Source organism: Haliotis rubra, unplaced genomic scaffold (genome assembly GCF_003918875.1).
Source record: "Haliotis rubra isolate DU_JTF1 unplaced genomic scaffold, ASM391887v1 Scf315, whole genome shotgun sequence".
Lineage (NCBI taxonomy): Eukaryota > Metazoa > Mollusca > Gastropoda > Lepetellida > Haliotidae > Haliotis > Haliotis rubra.
In genome coordinates, this window is record NW_025766986.1 from 544,281 (window position 1) to 563,894 (window position 19,614).

The following is a 19,614-nucleotide window of genomic DNA, read 5'->3' on the forward strand; positions in this document are numbered from 1 at the left end:
ATGCATACCTATAGACAACACAATGCGGCTTGTATTGATACGACAATTACAGTGTGACTGTGTCATATATGGCGGGTAATTGTTGGCGGCTGACACCTATCAAGTTGAGCTCCAGTGCTCCCTTTCTTGCTAACTGGCAATATGAAACTTACCAAGAGACATTTCGTATTTCGCACGCAGACGTGTGAAGATAAACTGTTTTTAATGTAGTGCTTCTGCAATTTTATTCGATCCATGTAAATTTAATTCGAAACTGAATACGATAGCCTTTCTTTTGAAGCGTTTTCGGGTAGTTGAAGTTTCAAACCTCTACATTGAAAAAACACCAATTTTATCTCCACTATACTGTGACAATGACAAAACATGTGGGCTCTTTGGATATAGGAAATTATTGGTTGACATTGGTTGAGTCTAATATTACCATTAAGTCTGTCCATCATGGAGGATCCGTGTTAGACTTGGTGTTCATGCTGCTGCTGATCACATGATTATTTACATAAAGCCACCATATAGCTGGAATATTGCTTATTGCGGCGTTAAACAAACAAACAGCCCGTATCAAGATCTAACGTGAATACATCGTTCTAGTGCAGTATTTAGTATCGCGGTATTACGGTCATCAGCCCGTATTGCAGAATAATTTTCATATTGGGTATATATTGCGATATATTGCGATGCGAAAGCAATATATTGCAAAAGGTTTTTTAAAACAAAAAACTGCTTATAATGGAGTTAATGCTTGACTTATAAGGCAAAAACACAACAAAACCACTATGCATGATTAAGCTTTAAAAAAAACATTTAATCATGACAAAATAAATAATATTTGTCACAAATGAAACAAGGAAAAGGTCAATTTAGCATCAAGACCGTGGTTACAAGTTTGAATTACTTTCTCCACTCTCAAGAGATTTTAGACAGTAACTTGACCTGGTCAGGACATATTAGAGCTCACTGTTCGTTAATTAGTAAATATTTAAAACATTCAGATCCAAAACATTGCGAAACACTTGAACAGATATTAAGAACAAAACTTCAAACCGAACTTAACTTGACTTCCAGTGTGGAAAACGGAAATATCCGAAGATTTCTGAGTGGTACAAAGTTTTCGGAATGCATTTCAAATACCGGTTTTCGATCAGCGTATCGCAATACGTATCGATTTCACATCTGAACCGATAAATGCAGGTAAACCGGTTATATTGCGCAGCCCTAGTATTTAGAACGGGTCATATACCAGTACTACGTTTTAAGATGGTAATTGTTCTTGCCCTGCCTGGCGCTGCGCAGTTTGGGAATGAACAAAGGCTTGGTCGGCTCAGAGTCAGTATATGATTGTGTCTGAGTGGGTTACCCATGTCTCCTTGCAGCACCGTGAGTGGGTGAGTGAGTGAGTGAGTGAGTGTAGTTTTACGCTTTTCTTTTTCCAGGGGACACCGCGGCATAGTGTGAGTATAGTTTTACGCCGCTTTTACAATATTTCTGCAATATCACGGCAGGAGACACTGCAGTATGGTATGTATAACACAAGAGCACAAGCAGCCACATACGTGCATCAACGTCGTTAAAGTGAAAGAATCTTGAACACGACGTTAACCCCCATTTCAGCTCTCTTCAGACGTTTAGGCTTGTCCAATCATAAGCTGAAACACTAAACTGGTTTGTTGGGATTCATAACATACGATACCCATCAAACCAGTTCATTGCTATTGTATGACTGACATGCCTTTTGTCCAGTGGAATACCCTTATTGGAAATGTTTGTTTAAGGGTGATACCTTACCTTATTCACATTTCAGTCCTACCTATGGATGCATATTTTATTGCTTGCGAAGGTGTAAAAAAATGAAAAATCAACAAAAACATAAAAAAATTAAAAGGAAAGTAATGTGAAAAGCACTTCATTGCTACTTGAAGCTGTCCAACAAGTTCTGGACGGGTATGTGTCTCAGTAGATCATGTAGCTTGGAAACAATAGCGCCGCAGTTCATGTGACCCTTCATTGTGCTAGGATACCCTGTTTGGGTGTTCGAATCGCTGAGAGTATGTAAACTTTAACGTTCTTACTAATGCAAATGTAACCAAGATGATATATTATGTTACTGTGAACGTGATATCAATTATCTGGATCTTCATGGTTTGTACTAGAAAAAACAGGAACAGGGAAAAGTTAGGTCTACCATGTTTTTTCAAAACAGTATTTTCTTAAACATGTTACAGTACTTATTTAAAGAAAAATTCGCAAGTATGATGGAGTTACTTGTTTGTTTATTACAATAGTGTTATTGTTAAGCACAAATATCTTGAAATAAATCATTTTAAATCTTGATACCGTGTCATTCTTTCAAGGTGTTTGTATCGTGATACACATGTATTGAGTAGGGGTTAGCAATTTTGTACATCGATATAACAAAAATATGCTAAAACAATTATGGAGGGGGGATAATTGATTTTGTAGATGGCATGCATGGCGGCCTCGCGGGTTACTTACTTTGTACATAAATTGGGTGTGGGTAAGGGGTGGAGGGTCATTCACATTGTACATGCTTCTCCATAAAAATCATCATCACCCCACCCTTGCCATAAATTATAAACGGTCCCTAAATACACCTTTGACCGTGTGACAGTTTGACGTGAATATACGTGACCCTAAATACACCTTTGACCGTGTGACAGTTTGAGGTGAATATACGTGACCCTAAATACACCTTTGACCGTGTGACAGTTTGACGTGAATATACGTGACCCTAAATACACCTTTGACCGTGTCACAGTTTGACGTAAATATACGTGACCCTAAAAACACCTTTGACCGTGTGACTGTTTGACGTGAATATACGTGACCCTAAATACACCTTTGACCGTGTGACAGTTTGACGTGAATATACGTGACCCTAAATACACCTTTGACCGTGTGACAGTTTGACGTGAATATACGTGACCCTAAATACACCTTTGACCGTGTGACAGTTTGACGTGAATATACGTGACCCTAAATACACCTTTGACCGTGTGACAGTTTGACGTGAATATACGTGACCCTAAAATACACCTTTGACCGTGTGACAGTTTGACGTGAATATACGTGACCCTAAATACACCTTTGACCGTGTGACAGTTTGAGATGAATATACGTGACCCTAAATACACCTTTGACCGTGTGACAGTTTGACGTGAATATACGTGACCCTAAATACACCTTTGACCGTGTGACAGTTTGACGTGAATATACGTGACCCTAAATACACCTTTGACCGTGTGACAGTTTGACGTGAATATACGTGACCCTAAATACACCTTTGACCGTGTGACAGTTTGACGTGAATATACGTGACCCTAAATACACCTTTGACCGTGTGACAGTTTGACGTGAATATACGTGACCCTAAATACACCTTTGACCGTGTGACAGTTTGACGTGAATATACGTGACCCTAAATACACCTTTGACCGTGTGACAGTTTGACGTGAATATACGTGACCCTAAATACACCTTTGACCGTGTGACAGTTTGACGTGAATATACGTGACCCTAAATACACCTTTGACCGTGTGACAGTTTGACGTGAATATACGTGACCCTAAATACACCTTTGACCGTGTGACAGTTTGACGTGAATATACGTGACCCTAAATACACCTTTGACCGTGTGACAGTTTGACGAAATATACGTGACCCTAAATACACCTTTGACCGTGTGACAGTTTGACGTGAATATACGTGACCCTAAATACACCTTTGACCGTGTGACAGTTTGACGTGAATATACGTGACCCTAAATACACCTTTGACCGTGTGACAGTTTGACGTGAATATACGTGTCCCTAAATACACCTTTGACCGTGTGACAGTTTGACGTGAATATACGTGACCCTAAATACACCTTTGACCGTGTGACAGTTTGACGTGAATATACGTGACCCTAAATACACCTTTGACCGTGTGACAGTTTGACGCGAATATACGTGACCCTAAATACACCTTTGACCGTGTGACAGTTTGACGTGAATATACGTGTCCCTAAATACACCTTTGACCGTGTGACAGTTTGACGTGAATATACGTGTCCCTAAATACACCTTTGACCGTGTGACAGTTTGACGTGAACATACGTGACTCTAAATACACCTTTGACCGTGTGGCAGTTTGACGTGAATATACGTGACCCTAAATACACCTTTGACCGTGTGACAGTTTGACGTGAATATACGTGACCCTAAATACACCTTTGACCGTGTGACAGTTTGACGTGAATATACGTGACCCTAAGTACACCTTTGACCGTGTGACAGTTTGACGTGAATATACGTGTCCCTAAATACACCTTCGACCGTGTCACAGTTTGACGTGAATATACATGACCCTAAAAACACCTTTGACCGTGTGACAGTTTGACGTGAATATACGTGGACCCTAAATACACCTTTGGCCGTGTGACAGTTTGACGTGAATATACGTGACTCTAAATACACCTTTGACCGTGTGACAGTTTGACGTGAATATACGTGTCCCTAAATACACCTTTGACCGTGTGACAGTTTGACGTGAATATACGTGACCCTAAATACACCTTTGACCGTGTGACAGTTTGACGTGAATATACGTGTGTTTCTCTGTGTATGTTGTAGGTCCGGGTGCATCCAAGGTCCCGGTTCAAGCGCTACGTCCGACTGGCTCTCATCTGTATCCGGCTGTGTAACACGAGTTACCAGAGGTGAGGGGTCAGCTTGACCCGGAAGGAGTGAGTGAGTGAGTGAGTTTAGTTTTACGCCGCACTCAGCAATATCCCAGCTGTATGGCGGCGGTGGGTAAATAATCGAGTCTGGACCAGACAATCCAGTGATCAACAGCATGAGCATCGTTCTGCGCAATTGGGAACCGATGACATGTGTCAACCAAGTCAGCGAAACTGACCACCCGATCCTGTTAGTCTCCTCTTACGACAAGCATAGTCGCCTTTTTATGGCAAGCACATGGGTTGCTGAAGACCTATTCTACCCCGGATCTTCACGGGTCTGACGTGGAAAGCATTTAGTTGTTTGCTGTTTTATGCCGCACGTGCAACATCCCATCCGTATGACGACGGTATGTAAATAATAGAATCTGTGCCATACAATCTAGAGATCGATAGTATGAGCAAAGAGCCATGTCACCGAGCTGACCACTCTGTCCCGCCATCTTTAACGATCAGCGTTGGTTGCTCTGTTTTGCTCTGTATTTGTAAAACAAGGCAGGCCTTGTAATGTACATGCATTTTCCCATTACGAGTTAAAAACAGCGAAACTACAGTTCGAACACCCTAACAGGTGATCTAAGGGAGATAACCGTGCACGTAGCTTTCTCCACTTAAACTGAACTTAGACTGTAGGAATGTTTGTTTGTAGATTGAAGCTCCACTCAGGAATATTCCAGCTATATGACGATGGTCTGTAAATATTCGAGTCTGTCTCAGACAATCCAATGATTGACATCATGAACATCTATTAACGTAATTGGTATATGACATGCATCAACCAAGCCAGCGAGCCTGACCACCCAATCCCGTTAGTAACCTCTTACGACAAGAAAGGGTCTTGACGGGTCCATGATTAAAGAAAGTCCCAATCTTGGAAAAGTACATGTAAATGTACACTAAATGCTAGATAAAGTTCATGTAAAGTTTCATGTACTTGTTAATGTGAATGTAGCAATATACTAATATGAACATGTTGACGATGTGATGCTGTATGTAAGTAAAACATGTTGACAATGTGATGCTGTATATAAGTGCAACATGTTGCAATGTGATGATGTATGTAAGTGCAACATGTTGACAATGTGATGATGTATGTAAGTACAACATGTTGACAATGTGATGCTGTATGTGAGGGCAACATGTTGACAATATGATGCTGTAGGTAAGTGCAACATGTTGACAATGTGATGCTGTATGTAAGTGCAACATGTTGACAATGTGATGCTGTATGTAAGTGCAACATGTTGACAATGTGATGCTGTATGTAAGTGCAACATGTTGACAATGTGATGCTGTATGTAAGTGCAACATGTTGACAATGTGATGCTGTATGTAAGTGCAACATGTTGACAATGTGATGCTGTATGTAAGTGCAACATGTTGACAATGTGATGCTGTTTGTAAGTGCAACATGTTGACAAAGTGATGATGTCTGTAAGTTCATGTATGTTGCAATATAGTAGTACATGCCAGTACTATATGTTGATAATGTAGTGATACATGCACGTACTATATGTTGACAATGTAGTGGTACATGCACGTACTATATGTTGACAATGTAGTGATACATGCATGTACTATATGTTGACAATGTAGTGATACATGCACGTACTATATGTTGACAATGTAGTGATACATGCCAGTACTATATGTTGACAATGTAGTGGCACATGTACGTACTATATGTTGACAATGTAGCGGTGCATGCACGTACTATATGTTGACAATGTAGTGGTACATGCACATACTATGTGTTGACAATGTAGTGATACATGCACACACTATGTGTTAACAATGTAGTGATACATGCACGTACTATATGTTGACAATGTAGTGGTGCATGGACGTACTATATGTTGACAATTTAGTGATACATGCACGTACTATATGTTGACAATTTAGTTATACATGCACGTACTATATGTTTACAATGTAGTGGTACATGTACGTACTATGTGTTGACAATGTAGTACATGTACGTACTATGTGTTGACAATGTAGTAGTACATGCATGTACTATATGTTGACAATGTAGTGATACATGCCAGTACTATATGTTGACAATGTAGAAGTTCATCGATGTACTATATGTTGACAATGTAGTGATACATGCCAGTACTATATGTTGACAATGTAGTGGTACATACACGTACAATATGTTGACAATTTAGTGATGCATGCAGGTACTATATGTTTACAATGTAGTGATACATGCACGTACTATGTGTTGACAATGTAGTGATACATGCACGTACTATATGTTGACAATGTAGTGATACATGCACGTACTATATGTTGACATTGTAGTGGTACATATAAGTACTATATATTGCCAATGTGGTGGTTCGTCTCAGTGTAAGTCATCTCTGTTGACAGTGTGAAGGACTCAGGTGATGAGTTCCTGTCAGTCATCCAGGTGTCCCAAGACTTGACCACTATCGACAGAGACGGTCTGTTCTTTGATCCCAACGACTTCAAGGCAGATACACAGGTAGGATTTGTCATTCATTTCAGAATATGATTGAAACTCAATTCTCGACCTGTACGTGCAACACGTGTAAGTTGTTGAAGAAACTGTATAATTATACTACTCAAAATAATTTGAAGAATACAAGATTCCTTCATGTTACCCAGAGAATCGAGTGTTGTTAGAAGTTTGTTTGTGTGGTTGTTTAACGCCTGATTCAGCAATATGTCGGCTACATGATGGCGGTCTGTTAGTAATCGAGTCTGGACCAGACTATCCAGTGATTGACATCATGCACATCGGTCTCACAGTTGGTATCCAATGATTAAGTCAGCGAACCTCCACCGGATCAAGTCGCTTCTATGACAAGCATTGGTTGCTGAAGGATCTTCTCTTTTGAGTAGTATATTATATTCATCTTCCTAGATTCTTTTATGCGACATTCTTAGAGTTTAATATGAACATCTGTTCTTTTCAAGAGGTTTAAACCACTATATTCTAGAGGTTTAAAGCACGCCTCTGGCAAAAGGTCACTTTAGTCCACAGTCTTATTTTCATACAGAGTGTTATCTCTTTGCGTATTTTCAGGACCGTTTACCCCAGGAGGCAAAGAGAATTCTTCAGATGAATCCGGAAGAACGATCCCCCAGAGACATACAATACGTGAGATTTGCATCGAATCCTTTATATGAATAGGAGAATGTACTTGGTAGGTTAGTGGATAGCAGGTTGGGTTAAAACTCGGTCTGTTTGCACCATCATGTTCAATGATTTTGACAGTTTCTTTAATCCGGTTTGGCGATGCAGTGATATGGTAGTAAGGATTAGATAGTTCACCAAAGACCCAGAGTTCACTTCCCTACATTGGTACGTGTGAATCTATTAGTTGTTCCCTGCCTTTCATATTTCTGGAATATTGCTAATTGTGGTGTAGAACTTTACTCATTCACATAACTAATCTATTAGATGTTCCCTGCCTTTTATATTTCTGGAATATTGATAATTGTGGTGTAGAGCTTTACTCATTCACATAACTAATCTATTAGATGTTCCCTGCCTTTTATATTTCTGGAATATTGCTATCTGTGGTGTAGAACTTTACTCATTCACATAACTAATCTATTAGTTGTTCCCTGCCTTTTATATTTCTGGAATATTGTTAACTGTGGTGTAGAACTTTACTCATTCACATAACTAATCTATTAGTTGTTCCCTGCCTTTTATATTTCTGGAATATTGTTAACTGTGGTGTAGAACTTTACTCATTCACATAACATTTTAGTGTCTGCAAACAAATTCTTAAAGGACTCATTTTAGTTCATACTGTCACCATGTCATCGTACCCCAATTGCGTAGATCGATGTTCATGCTGTTGATCAGTAGATTGTCTGGTTCAAACTCGATTATTTACAGACCTCCGCCATATCGCTGGAATATTGCTGAGTGCGGCGTAAAATTAAACTCACTCACTCACTCATACTGTCAAATTATCGAGGTCGTTATTTTCTCCAGAAATGTGGAACACCAGATAGATTCATGTCCGTTGGTGGATTATGCGTGATCTGGGTCTTGTCCCGATTTATACCTCTACATGACCCAGTGAGTCATTCCAGTAACAGGGTGCCATGGGTTAACGCTGTTTTGAACAATATTCTAGTGATATCACACAGCGCCAGGAGTGACAGTATACTTTTACACCTTTAGCAATATTCCAGCAATATCGCGGTCAGGGACAGCAGAAATGGGCTTCACACATTGTACCCATGTGGGGAATCGAACCTTGGTCTTCAGCGTGACCACTAGGCTACCCTACCATCCAGATGTGCGAGCAAAGAACGAAATGATGCGGGTCTCAGGCGTGCACAACTGTGGTGAAACACTTGGCTGCTGACGGGGCGGTGGGGTAGCCTAGTGGTTAAAGCGTTCGCTCTTTACGTTGGTGACCCGGGTTCGATTCCCCACATGGGTACAACCGCTGTCGGCTTTGGATGAACAAAGTTCGATTGTTTACTCGTGATATTTGGAAACAGTTTTCTTTCATTGTCTTTTCAGTTGGTGATCGTCTTGAGCAATATCCCTGCATTTGCAGAGTACCCCAGACGAATGCAGCACAAACTGTGCACTGTGGGCTGGTATGAAGCGTACGTATAATATTCATTCACAGCGCCTACTGGCAAGAATCACCACGTCAACACGTATACATATTATCATGCATAGCATACAGCGCAGCCATGTACTGCTTAAAGATATGGGATGATGTCTGATACCTGATTCGTACAGTTAACTATCACAATCACTGGGAGTATGAATATTTAAATTGTAATCTGTGGATACGTATTCCCAGTTATAGTTGTGATATGTGGATACGTATTTCATAGTTATAGTGGTGATGTGTGGATACGTATTCCCAGTTATAGTGGTGATGTGTGGATACGTATTCCCAGTTATAGTAGTGATGTGTGGATACGTATTTCCAGTTATAGTGGTGATGTGTTGATACGTATTCCCAGTTATAGTAGTGATGTGTGGATACGTATTTCATAGTTATAGTGGTGATGTGTGGATACGTATTCCCAGTTATAGTGGTGATGTGTGGATACGTATTCCCAGTTATAGTAGTGATGTGTGGATACGTATTCCCAGTTATAGTGGTGATGTGTTGATACGTATTCCCAGTTATAGTAGTGATGTGTGGATACGTATTCATAGTTATAGTGGTGATGTGTGGATACGTACTCCCAGTTATAGTGGCGATGTGTAGATACATAATCCCAGTTAGAATGGTGATGTGTTCATACGTATTCCCTGTTATAGTGGTGATGTGCGGATACGTATTCCCAGTTATAGTAGTGATGTGTTCATACGTATTCATAGTTATAGTGGTGATGTGTGGATACGTATTCCCAGTTATAGTGGCGATGTGCGGATACGTATTCCCTGTTATAGTGGTGATGTGCGGATACGTAATCCCAGTTATAGTGGTGATGTGTTGAAACTTATTCCCTGTACTATTCAGAACATGTCTATACGTATTCCCTGTACTATTGATAAGATGTCTATACGTATTCCCGTTAACAGTGGTAACATGTTGATACGTATTCCCGGTAACAGCGGTAACATGTTGATACGTATTCCCGGTAACAGTGGTAACATGTTGATACGTATTCCCGGTAACAGTGGTAGCATGTTGATACGTATTCCCGGTAACAGTGGTAACATGTTGATACGTATTCCCGGTAACAGTGGTAACATGTTGATACGTATTCACGGTAACAGTTGTAACGTGTTGATACGTATTCCCGGTAACAGTGGTAACATGTTGATACGTATTCACGGTAACAGTGGTAGCATGTTCATACATATTCCCAGTACTATTGATAATATGTCTATACGTATTCCCTGACACGTATACGTGAGTAAGATTAGTTTTACGCCCTTTTTTGCAATATTCCAGCAATATCACGACGGGGGACACCACAATGGAGTTCACACATTGTACCCATGTGGGGAATCGAACCCGGGTCTTCGGCGTGACGAGCGAACGCTTTAGCCACTATTCTATCCTACTGCAACCAGTAAAGGAAGAAAGTACACACTTTTGCTGTCTTGTAGGTACCTAATGAAAGGAGGTGGCGGTATGTCTGGTAGTGAGGCATACAGTGCCGTGAGGCTACTAATCCATGTATTGTGGTCTTAATGATGTTATGTTTCAGATACGAACCCAAGCGAGCCATTGTCCGAGAAGGTCACCCCCCTCACTCGTTCTACTTCCTTCTATCAGGGACAGGTAAGATAAGAACAAACAAACACAACGATCAATCACCCTGTAAAAATAGTTTTAGCACATGTAGTTAGTTTCAAGGCGGTTAAATACAAAACCTTGCGTCAGAAACCATTCCATCATCGGATAACTGAAACCATTCCATCATCGGATAAGAACTTGTCAGTTAGTGAGAAGTCGTCCATTAAGGAACAAGAACATATGGATTTCAACTTTATTGTGTTATACGTCAGGCTAATGGGCAAGAAGTAGACTTGAGACGTCATGTTCGACAGTAATGAAGTAGAAATATATGTCTTCTTGTTCATGAGCTCAACCTTCATCGGGAAGATCAAGGCCCTCTCAACAGATCATCAGCAATTAACGTGTATTATGTATACAGTAGCCCAGTCAGCAGCCCAGTTTAAGCGGACTAAGGGATTAGATGATGAATCTGTTTTGCACAAAAACTGTGTATAGTTAAGAAATAATGTATATCATAGAAAATGTTATTGCACGTTATATGTGTTTGGATTAATGAGAAGCTGATTCCATTCCCCGCCGTGGGTGTTGTCGAATTATATCATCACTAAATGTATACAAAAAGATAATAAAAGGTGTCGCTGAAGCTGATTTTAGAGATTTTCACGAAGCAGCTTGTAACAATGTTGGCATGAGGCCCGGTGACGTGATTGATAGAGTGTCTCCCTATCCCCACGGCGCAGGATGCAGCTAATAACAGCAGCTGAGTATTTACAAACCGCATCAATATAGGTGGACAGTTGCTGACTGCGGTATTAAACAAACACGTCCATATTTCCCTATAATGCCTCTTGTAGATTCGTTTGGACATTCTTAGAATAAGCAAACTATTGTCATTCGGTAGGATATTCTGTCGAATAATATTCTATTATTTTACCAGATTATGGTGAAATAACTGTAACAAGTAACCAGCACGATGTTAAACGTCACAGATGGAATTCTAAATCTAGTTTATTAAACCGAGTAGTGTATTAAGAGTGATAAATGGCTAACTTGTGCCAAATTATTTATAGTCTTCTGTCTTGAAATATTTAGAAGGCTCTATGGCATGAGGCTGCCATTAAAAAAGCAAATTCCCGTTCCGTTCAATCAATTGTTTATTTCAAACTCTCGACCCAGAGAAAATATCTACGAGGAAGTAGAGTGATTAAAGAGAAGAAGACTATGAGATGACTAATGTGCTTGTATGGCTTCAGGTTTCAACGTCTCCATGGCGACTCATTTTAAAATGTATTAATTCAAATTGTACTCTATTATATTTTTCTCCACAGTTCTTGTCACAGCCTTCGAGAATGGCGTTGCGCGGACCCTGGTCAGTCTGCGCACAGGCATGTCTTTCGGGGTGAGTAGGAGGCCCAGAGGCAATATAACACCACACCAAGTCTTATTTTCCCCGCAGTTTATCAAGGGGAATAACTCTAATTCTCAGTGTTTGCAAGCAGAGACAAAGATCCACATGACAAGGGCGGGCAATGGTAGTTTGTCTCCTGTCGTAGGTTTCTGACCACCTGGATCTTCATAACCAATAATTATGTTTGGTATTGCAGCAATGTATCGGCGGGATGTTGATAGGATATTGTCCATCTTGAGGGACGGATATTTTACTGTCAATACTTAAAGAAATACACCTTTTCTCTTAAAGAGGAAACAAAACATTGTTTAGGATAAACATCACATTCTCTGCAGAAAATACAGTGGACACTTACATTCTGATCGAAGGCTCAGTCTTAACTTGAAGCAACATAGGGACAATGTGCCCATTTCTGGTGTTGACCGCCTCCGTGGACTGGTGCAGAGAGCGTCTCTCTGGTCGGTGGTTCGAATCCCTGACTGTGATAGACCCGTGAAGGTCCGGGTAAGAATATTGATCTTCAGTAACCCATGCTTGTCGTAAGAGGCGTGGTCAGGCTCGCTGTCTTGGTTGACACATGTCATCGGTTCCCAATTGCGCAGATCGATGCTCATGCTGTTGATCGCTGGATTGTCTGGTCCAGACTCGATTATTTACAGACCGCCGCCATATAGCTGGAATATTGCTGAGTGTGGCGTAAAAGTAAACTCACTCGCTCACTGACTGTGATACCTAAAACCTTTAACATTGCGTTAAGTACATGTAGATGAAACGAAGTGGAGGCTGCCATTCGGTATGTTGTGTCCGAGTTGTTATCCATCTTAAACTGCGACATTGTATCTCAGGCAAGGGTAGTGCATGCAGGCACACGCTCCTTCATTAACGTCGCTATACACGTCCCATGTCACATCATCCAACCGTGATGTTGTCAAATATTTATAAGCGGAGTAAAACCCAACCCAGCTCACTCACTACAGGACATGAAAGCCGCTATGTGCCCCCACAATGAAAACAAAACTGGGGTCTTTCCCTCAATGCTAAACCCTCTCACGGCTCTCGGCTAATTAACAAAGATACTGGGTAGCTATTTATTTCCCCGAATTCCCAGGGAAGGGTGGTTAAAAAGCAAGGACCCTGTCCCCTGATAATTTCCTATTGATTTTTATCTGAGTAAATGTATTTGACAGATTTCTAAATTACATCCTGCAGAAAAGCTGTCCTTGTCCGCCAGCCTACTTATAGTACTGACTTACAACGAATGTGTTTCTGCAAAATATCCACATCAAACAATCGTATGAGAGGACATTTCACTTTTATCAAACTATTGATCTGATTTATTACAAATGAGTTCAGTATAAAGTCCCGCCTGATATACATTTATACATTTAGGCTGCGTAATATTTGCATGCTGTGCGGAGATAATGATCTTGGGCTGGGCACAGCTGGGGAATGTGCTAAAAATAGCTTCATGAACAGATTATGAACCTTTTAGTTTGCAGCTTACACAATTGTCAGTCCACATCAGTGTGCGAAATTGTTTTCGAATTTTGCTACCAAGTCGGGTTAGCTATGCCTGAAAGTTACTAGCCCACAAAATAATTCACCAGCCCGAAATTTGAATGTAGAAACTAAGTAAAAAATTACCAAAATAGATGAGAATATGATATTGTCGACATGACACGGGCTTCATTATTAAAGCTGCAAATATGATGATCATTTTATTAGGCCATAATCTTGGATATTTTTACAAAATGACCCCATTAAAATTCACTGGCCAGTCGGACCAGTGACTGTGTAGATTTACTGGCCCGACTGGATATTTACTAGCCACGGGCTAGCGGACCAGTGGTTATTTCGCTCACTGCTCGAAATGTTCTTTCGAGATATCGTTTCAGGGAAAATATGTGAATACACACAGATCAATGACGTCATTATTATCTGCGCACGTCACGTTCTGATGATATAGAAACATACTTTCAAATCAGTGTTGAAAATACTACGTATTGAGTATGTAGATGAATCGTTTCTTTACCGGAGAATGTAATATCATGGGTCATAGATGAAATACCAGTTCTGGTGTAGATATAATCGTGCGCCTTTGAAAAACCACTGGCATTTTCATGGCAAGATTCAAACATGTCCTGAGGTCGTTCGGTGGTAAATACCATCAAGTCATTTGTCTGCCTGACAGACATGAATGTTCGAACATTTAGATTTGAAAAGTGTACTCGGAAATGTTGTAAACTAATTAGTATATGTTTCGCAAAGGTCATTGTGGACAGTGAGTGAATGTAACATTAGCTAGTACTCAAACGCATCGTTAAATGCTCATAAACAGGTGCGCGGGTGGTTGGAATGGCCAGTGAATGTGCATATATCCTCGATTAGTAACAAACTGGTATCGCTCAGATATCGGATATCAGTAACAAACTTGTATCGCTCAGATATCGGATATCAGTAACAAACTGGTATCGCTCAGATATCGGATATCAGTAACAAACTTGTATCGCTCAGATATCGGATATCAGTAACAAACAGGTGTAACTCAGATATCGGATATCAGTAACAAACAGGTGTAACTCAGATATCGGATATCAGTAACAAACAGGTGTAACTCAGATATCGGATATCAGTAACAAACAGGTGTCACTCGGATATCGAAGATCAGTAACAAACAGGTGTAACTCAGATATCGGATATCAGTAACAAACAGGTGTAACTCAGATATCGGATATCAGTAACAAACAGGTGTAACTCAGATATCGGATATCAGTAACAAACAGGTGTCACTCGGATATCGAAGATCAGTAACAAACAGGTGTCACTCGGATATCAGATATCAGTAACAAACAGGTCTCACTCATATATCGAAGATCAGTAACAAACAGGTGTCACTCGGATATCGAAGATCAGTAACAAACAGGTGTAACTCAGATATCGGATATCAGTAACAAACATGTGTCACTCGGATATCGAAGATCAGTAACAAACAGGTGTCACTCGGATATCAGATATCAGTAACAAACAGGTCTCACTCATATATCGAAGATCAGTAACAAACAGGTGTCACTCGGATATCGGAGATCAGTAGCAAACAGGTGTCATCCAGATATCGGATATCAGTAACAAACAGGTGTCACTCGGATATCGAAGATCAGTAACAAACAGGTATCGCTCAGATATCAGAGTTCAGTAACAAACATGTGTCACTCAGATATTGGATATCAGTAACAAACAGGTGTCACTCAGATATCGGATATCAGTAACAAACGTGTCACTCAGATATTGGAGATCAGTTACAAACATGTGTCACTCGGATATCGGAGATCAGTAACAAACAGGTGTCACTCAGATATCGGAGATCAGTAACAAACAGGTGTGACTCAGATATTGGATATCAGTAACAAACAGGTGTCACTCAGATATCGGATATCAGTAACAAACAGGTGTCACTCGGATATCGGATATCAGTAACCAACTGGTATCGCTCAGATATCAGAGTTCAGTAAGAAACAGGTGTCACTCGGATATCGGAGATCAGTAACACAGGTGTCACTCAGATATCGAAGATCAGTAACAAACATGTGTCACTCAGATATCGGAGATCAGTAACAAACAGGTGTCACTCAGATATTGGATATCAGTAACAAACAAGTGTCATTCAGATATCTGATATCAGTAACAAACAGGTGTCACTCGGGTATCGGAGATCAGTAACAAACATGTGTCACTCAGATATCAGATATCAGTAACAAACTGGTATCGCTCAGATATCAGAGTTCAGTAGCAAACAGGTGTCACTCGGATATCGAAGATCAGTAACACACAGGTGTCGCTCAGATATCGAAGATCAGTAACAAACATGTGTCACTCAGATATCGGAGATCAGTAACAAACAGGTGTCACTCAGATATCGGATATCAGTAACAAACAGGTATCGCTCAGATATCAGAGTTCAGTAAGAAACAGGTGTCACTCGGATATCGGAGATATCCCGTATCGTCGATGTCACCCGTAACAAATACATGCAGAGGCAAGCCACTTGTACTTATAAATAATGGTCAGAGTGAAAATAGGCTAATGCATCGGAAATAATTGTGCCCATGATGTCCTCCATGGAGGTTTTGAAATCTTTACAAACACTTTGCATGTTGTGGCTCTGATGAAACAGCGTCTGAGCAAGAATCATATATGACTTCGAAAGCATCGTAGAAAAAGCATACTTAATTGGGCCTAACACACTGCGAACTTTGTACACTTAACTCGACATAAAGGGAAGGTTGACTGCAGGGAATCCCTCTTGTTGCACAGTCTTGTGGAGAGTATTTTGTCATTCATAGCCTTAATGCATATGTCTAAATAGCAAACGGATGAGGCGGTCCCTCATGTCTCATGTATTTCCAGACCAGGTGGGGGAATCAGTGGAATTAGCTGTTTGGCCATTATGGAATCATTTCTTCAAAGACCGACCATTCTCGTTCGCTTGAATTATTTCCTCCATAGTTTTCCAGACACGTGTAATTTGTTTCCCCGTTCAGGAATGACAGAAAGGTTAAATAATACAAGAAACGACCTTCCTTTCATCAGACAGCTTATTGATTTTGACCAATTGTTTGGGGAAATGATTTGTTTTGTTTTATATCTGGACTACATAAAATAACCCTGGAAGGCAAAAATCTCAGCCTTTCTGTAATTGTAACGTAGGAGCCCGTGAAGATCCCTTTTAGAATTGATCTTCAGCAACCCATGCTTTTAACGGATGAGTAACGTGGGTCGGGTCATGCACGCTGACATGGTTCATGCATGTCATGCTCATTGAGGCTCATGATGCCAATCACTGGATTGTCCGGTCCAGATTCGATTATTTGCAGACCGCTGTCAAAGAGTCGGTGCGAAGTGCGAACAAACAAACAAGCAAACAAACAAACACACAAACGGAACAACAACAGGAGTAATTGGTGGACACCTGTCTGTGTACGGTTCCATTCAGTTGACTGACCACAGTACATTGCTATGTACAAACATCACGGTGACTGCCTCTGTTGTCTACACCGACTGATTTCTACGCCATGCCTACCCGCCTAATTATCTATCTCATACATCAGACACGTATCCCCGTTCTTGGACAAAAGTGTAATTACCTAGTCCGGTCTTATATCAGATCAGCTGACCCATAAGATCAACACAACCACCACACAGTGTGACCAAACTAGGTCGCCACTCATTAGACAGGGGGATCGATGTTGAGGAGAAAAATAATTATACTCATGGAAACAAATAATGGAACACATGAAAGTACAAGTGTTCCTTTATTCTTTTCCAGGATTCTTCACAAGGTATGTATTGTACTGTGGGTGAAATTCTGGGAATAAATAAAGGAACACTTGTACTTTCATGTGTTCTCTTATTTGTTTCCATGAGTATATAACTAATATAACTGATATTTCAGCGAATTGTATCCATCGCCAGGTGCTCACTGGCGCTATGACAAAGTTAAACCAGTATACAAACCATCCCGAAAGTCCAGTGAAATGTTGAGTGGAAGGGGTGAAGTCTGGGGAGAGACTTGGAAACGTCTTCACGTTTAGTGTTGAGGGTGTGTCCGGGTTCTGAGGCATGATGTCTCAGCATAGAGTGAGTGAGTGAGTTGAGTTTTACGCCGCACTCAGCAATATTCCAGCTATATGGCGGCGGTCTGTAAATAATCGAGTCTAAACTAGACGATCCAGTGATCAACAGCATGAGCATCGATCTGCGCAATTGGGAACCGATGACATGTATCAACCAAGTCAGCGAGCCTGACCACCCGATCCCGTTAGTCGCCTCGACAAGCATTTGTTACTGAAGGCCAATATTCTAACCCGGACCTTCACGAGTATCTCAGCATAGAATTCTACAGGTGGGTCACTTCATTAAACAGGTACATTGTCGAAACCTATGTCTACCTGTTTCCAAACCATGTCAATTGACCCTATTCTTATCTTCAAGTTACATGTATATCAGCAGTATCCACAACGTGCCACATTACATGATGTCAAATTGTAGATGAATAACATTTTTAAAAATCCTTCAGTTGAATATGATCGCATACCCAATTGTATTTGTTCAAATAGTGTGTATTAAGGGTTTAATAGGCAGTAGAAGTCGGTGTGGTGAGGTGAGCTGAAATTGGGTTTAACGTCGTGCTTGAGAATATTTCGCTCATATAACGACGTGCATGCGTGTGTACGTGTATGTGCGGCTGCTTGTACTAGCCCAGACTTAAGCTGGTTTTATAGTGCTAGCTCACTGAGATACCATGCCACAGTGAAGCATGAATACTCCACTCAGACACATTATACTGACTCCGAGCCGACCAGTCCTTGTTTTACCCATTAATGCCGAGCGCCAGGCAGGGACCAACAAGTACTATATTTTAACGTCTTTTGGTATGACGCGGTCGGGGCTCGAACCCGCGACCTTCCGCTCTCCGGGCGGACGCTCTAACCACTACACCACGGAGGCGGTCAGTAGAAGTCGGAAAACCATTAGTACATGCCGCCTATTCTCATGGACAACAACGTATTTCTGTTAACAACGTTACAGAGCTACATTTTGCCTCTTGTTACGTGTTGATGTCCAAGTTGAAAGTTATATTTAACCCTGAATGAGTCCGTAAAAGAAATATGAAGGCAACAAACAACAAATCAATGTGAAATGTCAAAGCTAAATTAACAATTCTAAAATTAACAAAGTTCACAAATCAATACAAGTCAGTACATAGGTATCACTATGGCTGTATAAAATAGTGTGGTTAAATTCAAAGGTTGTGCAGTACAGGATCAGTGATTATAGCAATGAAGGCAACGATAGTAATATCTAGGTTCCACTACACTAAATCAGTATCACATACTCCCTGCGCGAGAGTAAACAAGTGAAGAGAGACAGAGACATGTGACAGCTGTGATTGGATGAAATAGTGTAAGATGTTCGTTTTTTAAAAGCACATCCAACCAGTAATTAAAACTGACCACAATTTTAAGTATTTAGTGCTGTCATTTTTATCATCATCACTTATGCTTATTGTGTGTACAGATATTTTCCAGTAGGTGACATTTGGTGCGGAACTGGGGTTGATGTGTTCCGCTTCCTGTGCTCGCAAAACGAGCCGGACAAGTTGGCCTGATATTTTGTTTTATGGTAGTTTAAAGGCCAGAGTGTACCCATGTGTACATGGAATGGCTGTTGATATGATAATGGCCTGGACATTTTAAAAAAAA

The 19,614-nt window shown here is 40.6% G+C and overlaps 1 protein-coding gene across 1 annotated transcript in view; it reads left to right on the forward strand.

Annotated features, from left to right (window-relative positions):
* Nucleotides 1-19,614, forward strand: part of LOC124283420 — a 77,940-nt gene that overhangs the window by 16,168 nt on the left and 42,158 nt on the right. Inside the window, exons 3-8 of the mRNA XM_046719476.1 lie at nt 4,629-4,714; nt 7,112-7,226; nt 7,791-7,865; nt 9,255-9,343; nt 10,916-10,989; nt 12,276-12,346. Coding sequence (XP_046575432.1) covers nt 4,629-4,714; nt 7,112-7,226; nt 7,791-7,865; nt 9,255-9,343; nt 10,916-10,989; nt 12,276-12,346 — 510 coding nt within the window. The remainder of the gene's footprint in view (nt 1-4,628; nt 4,715-7,111; nt 7,227-7,790; nt 7,866-9,254; nt 9,344-10,915; nt 10,990-12,275; nt 12,347-19,614) is intronic.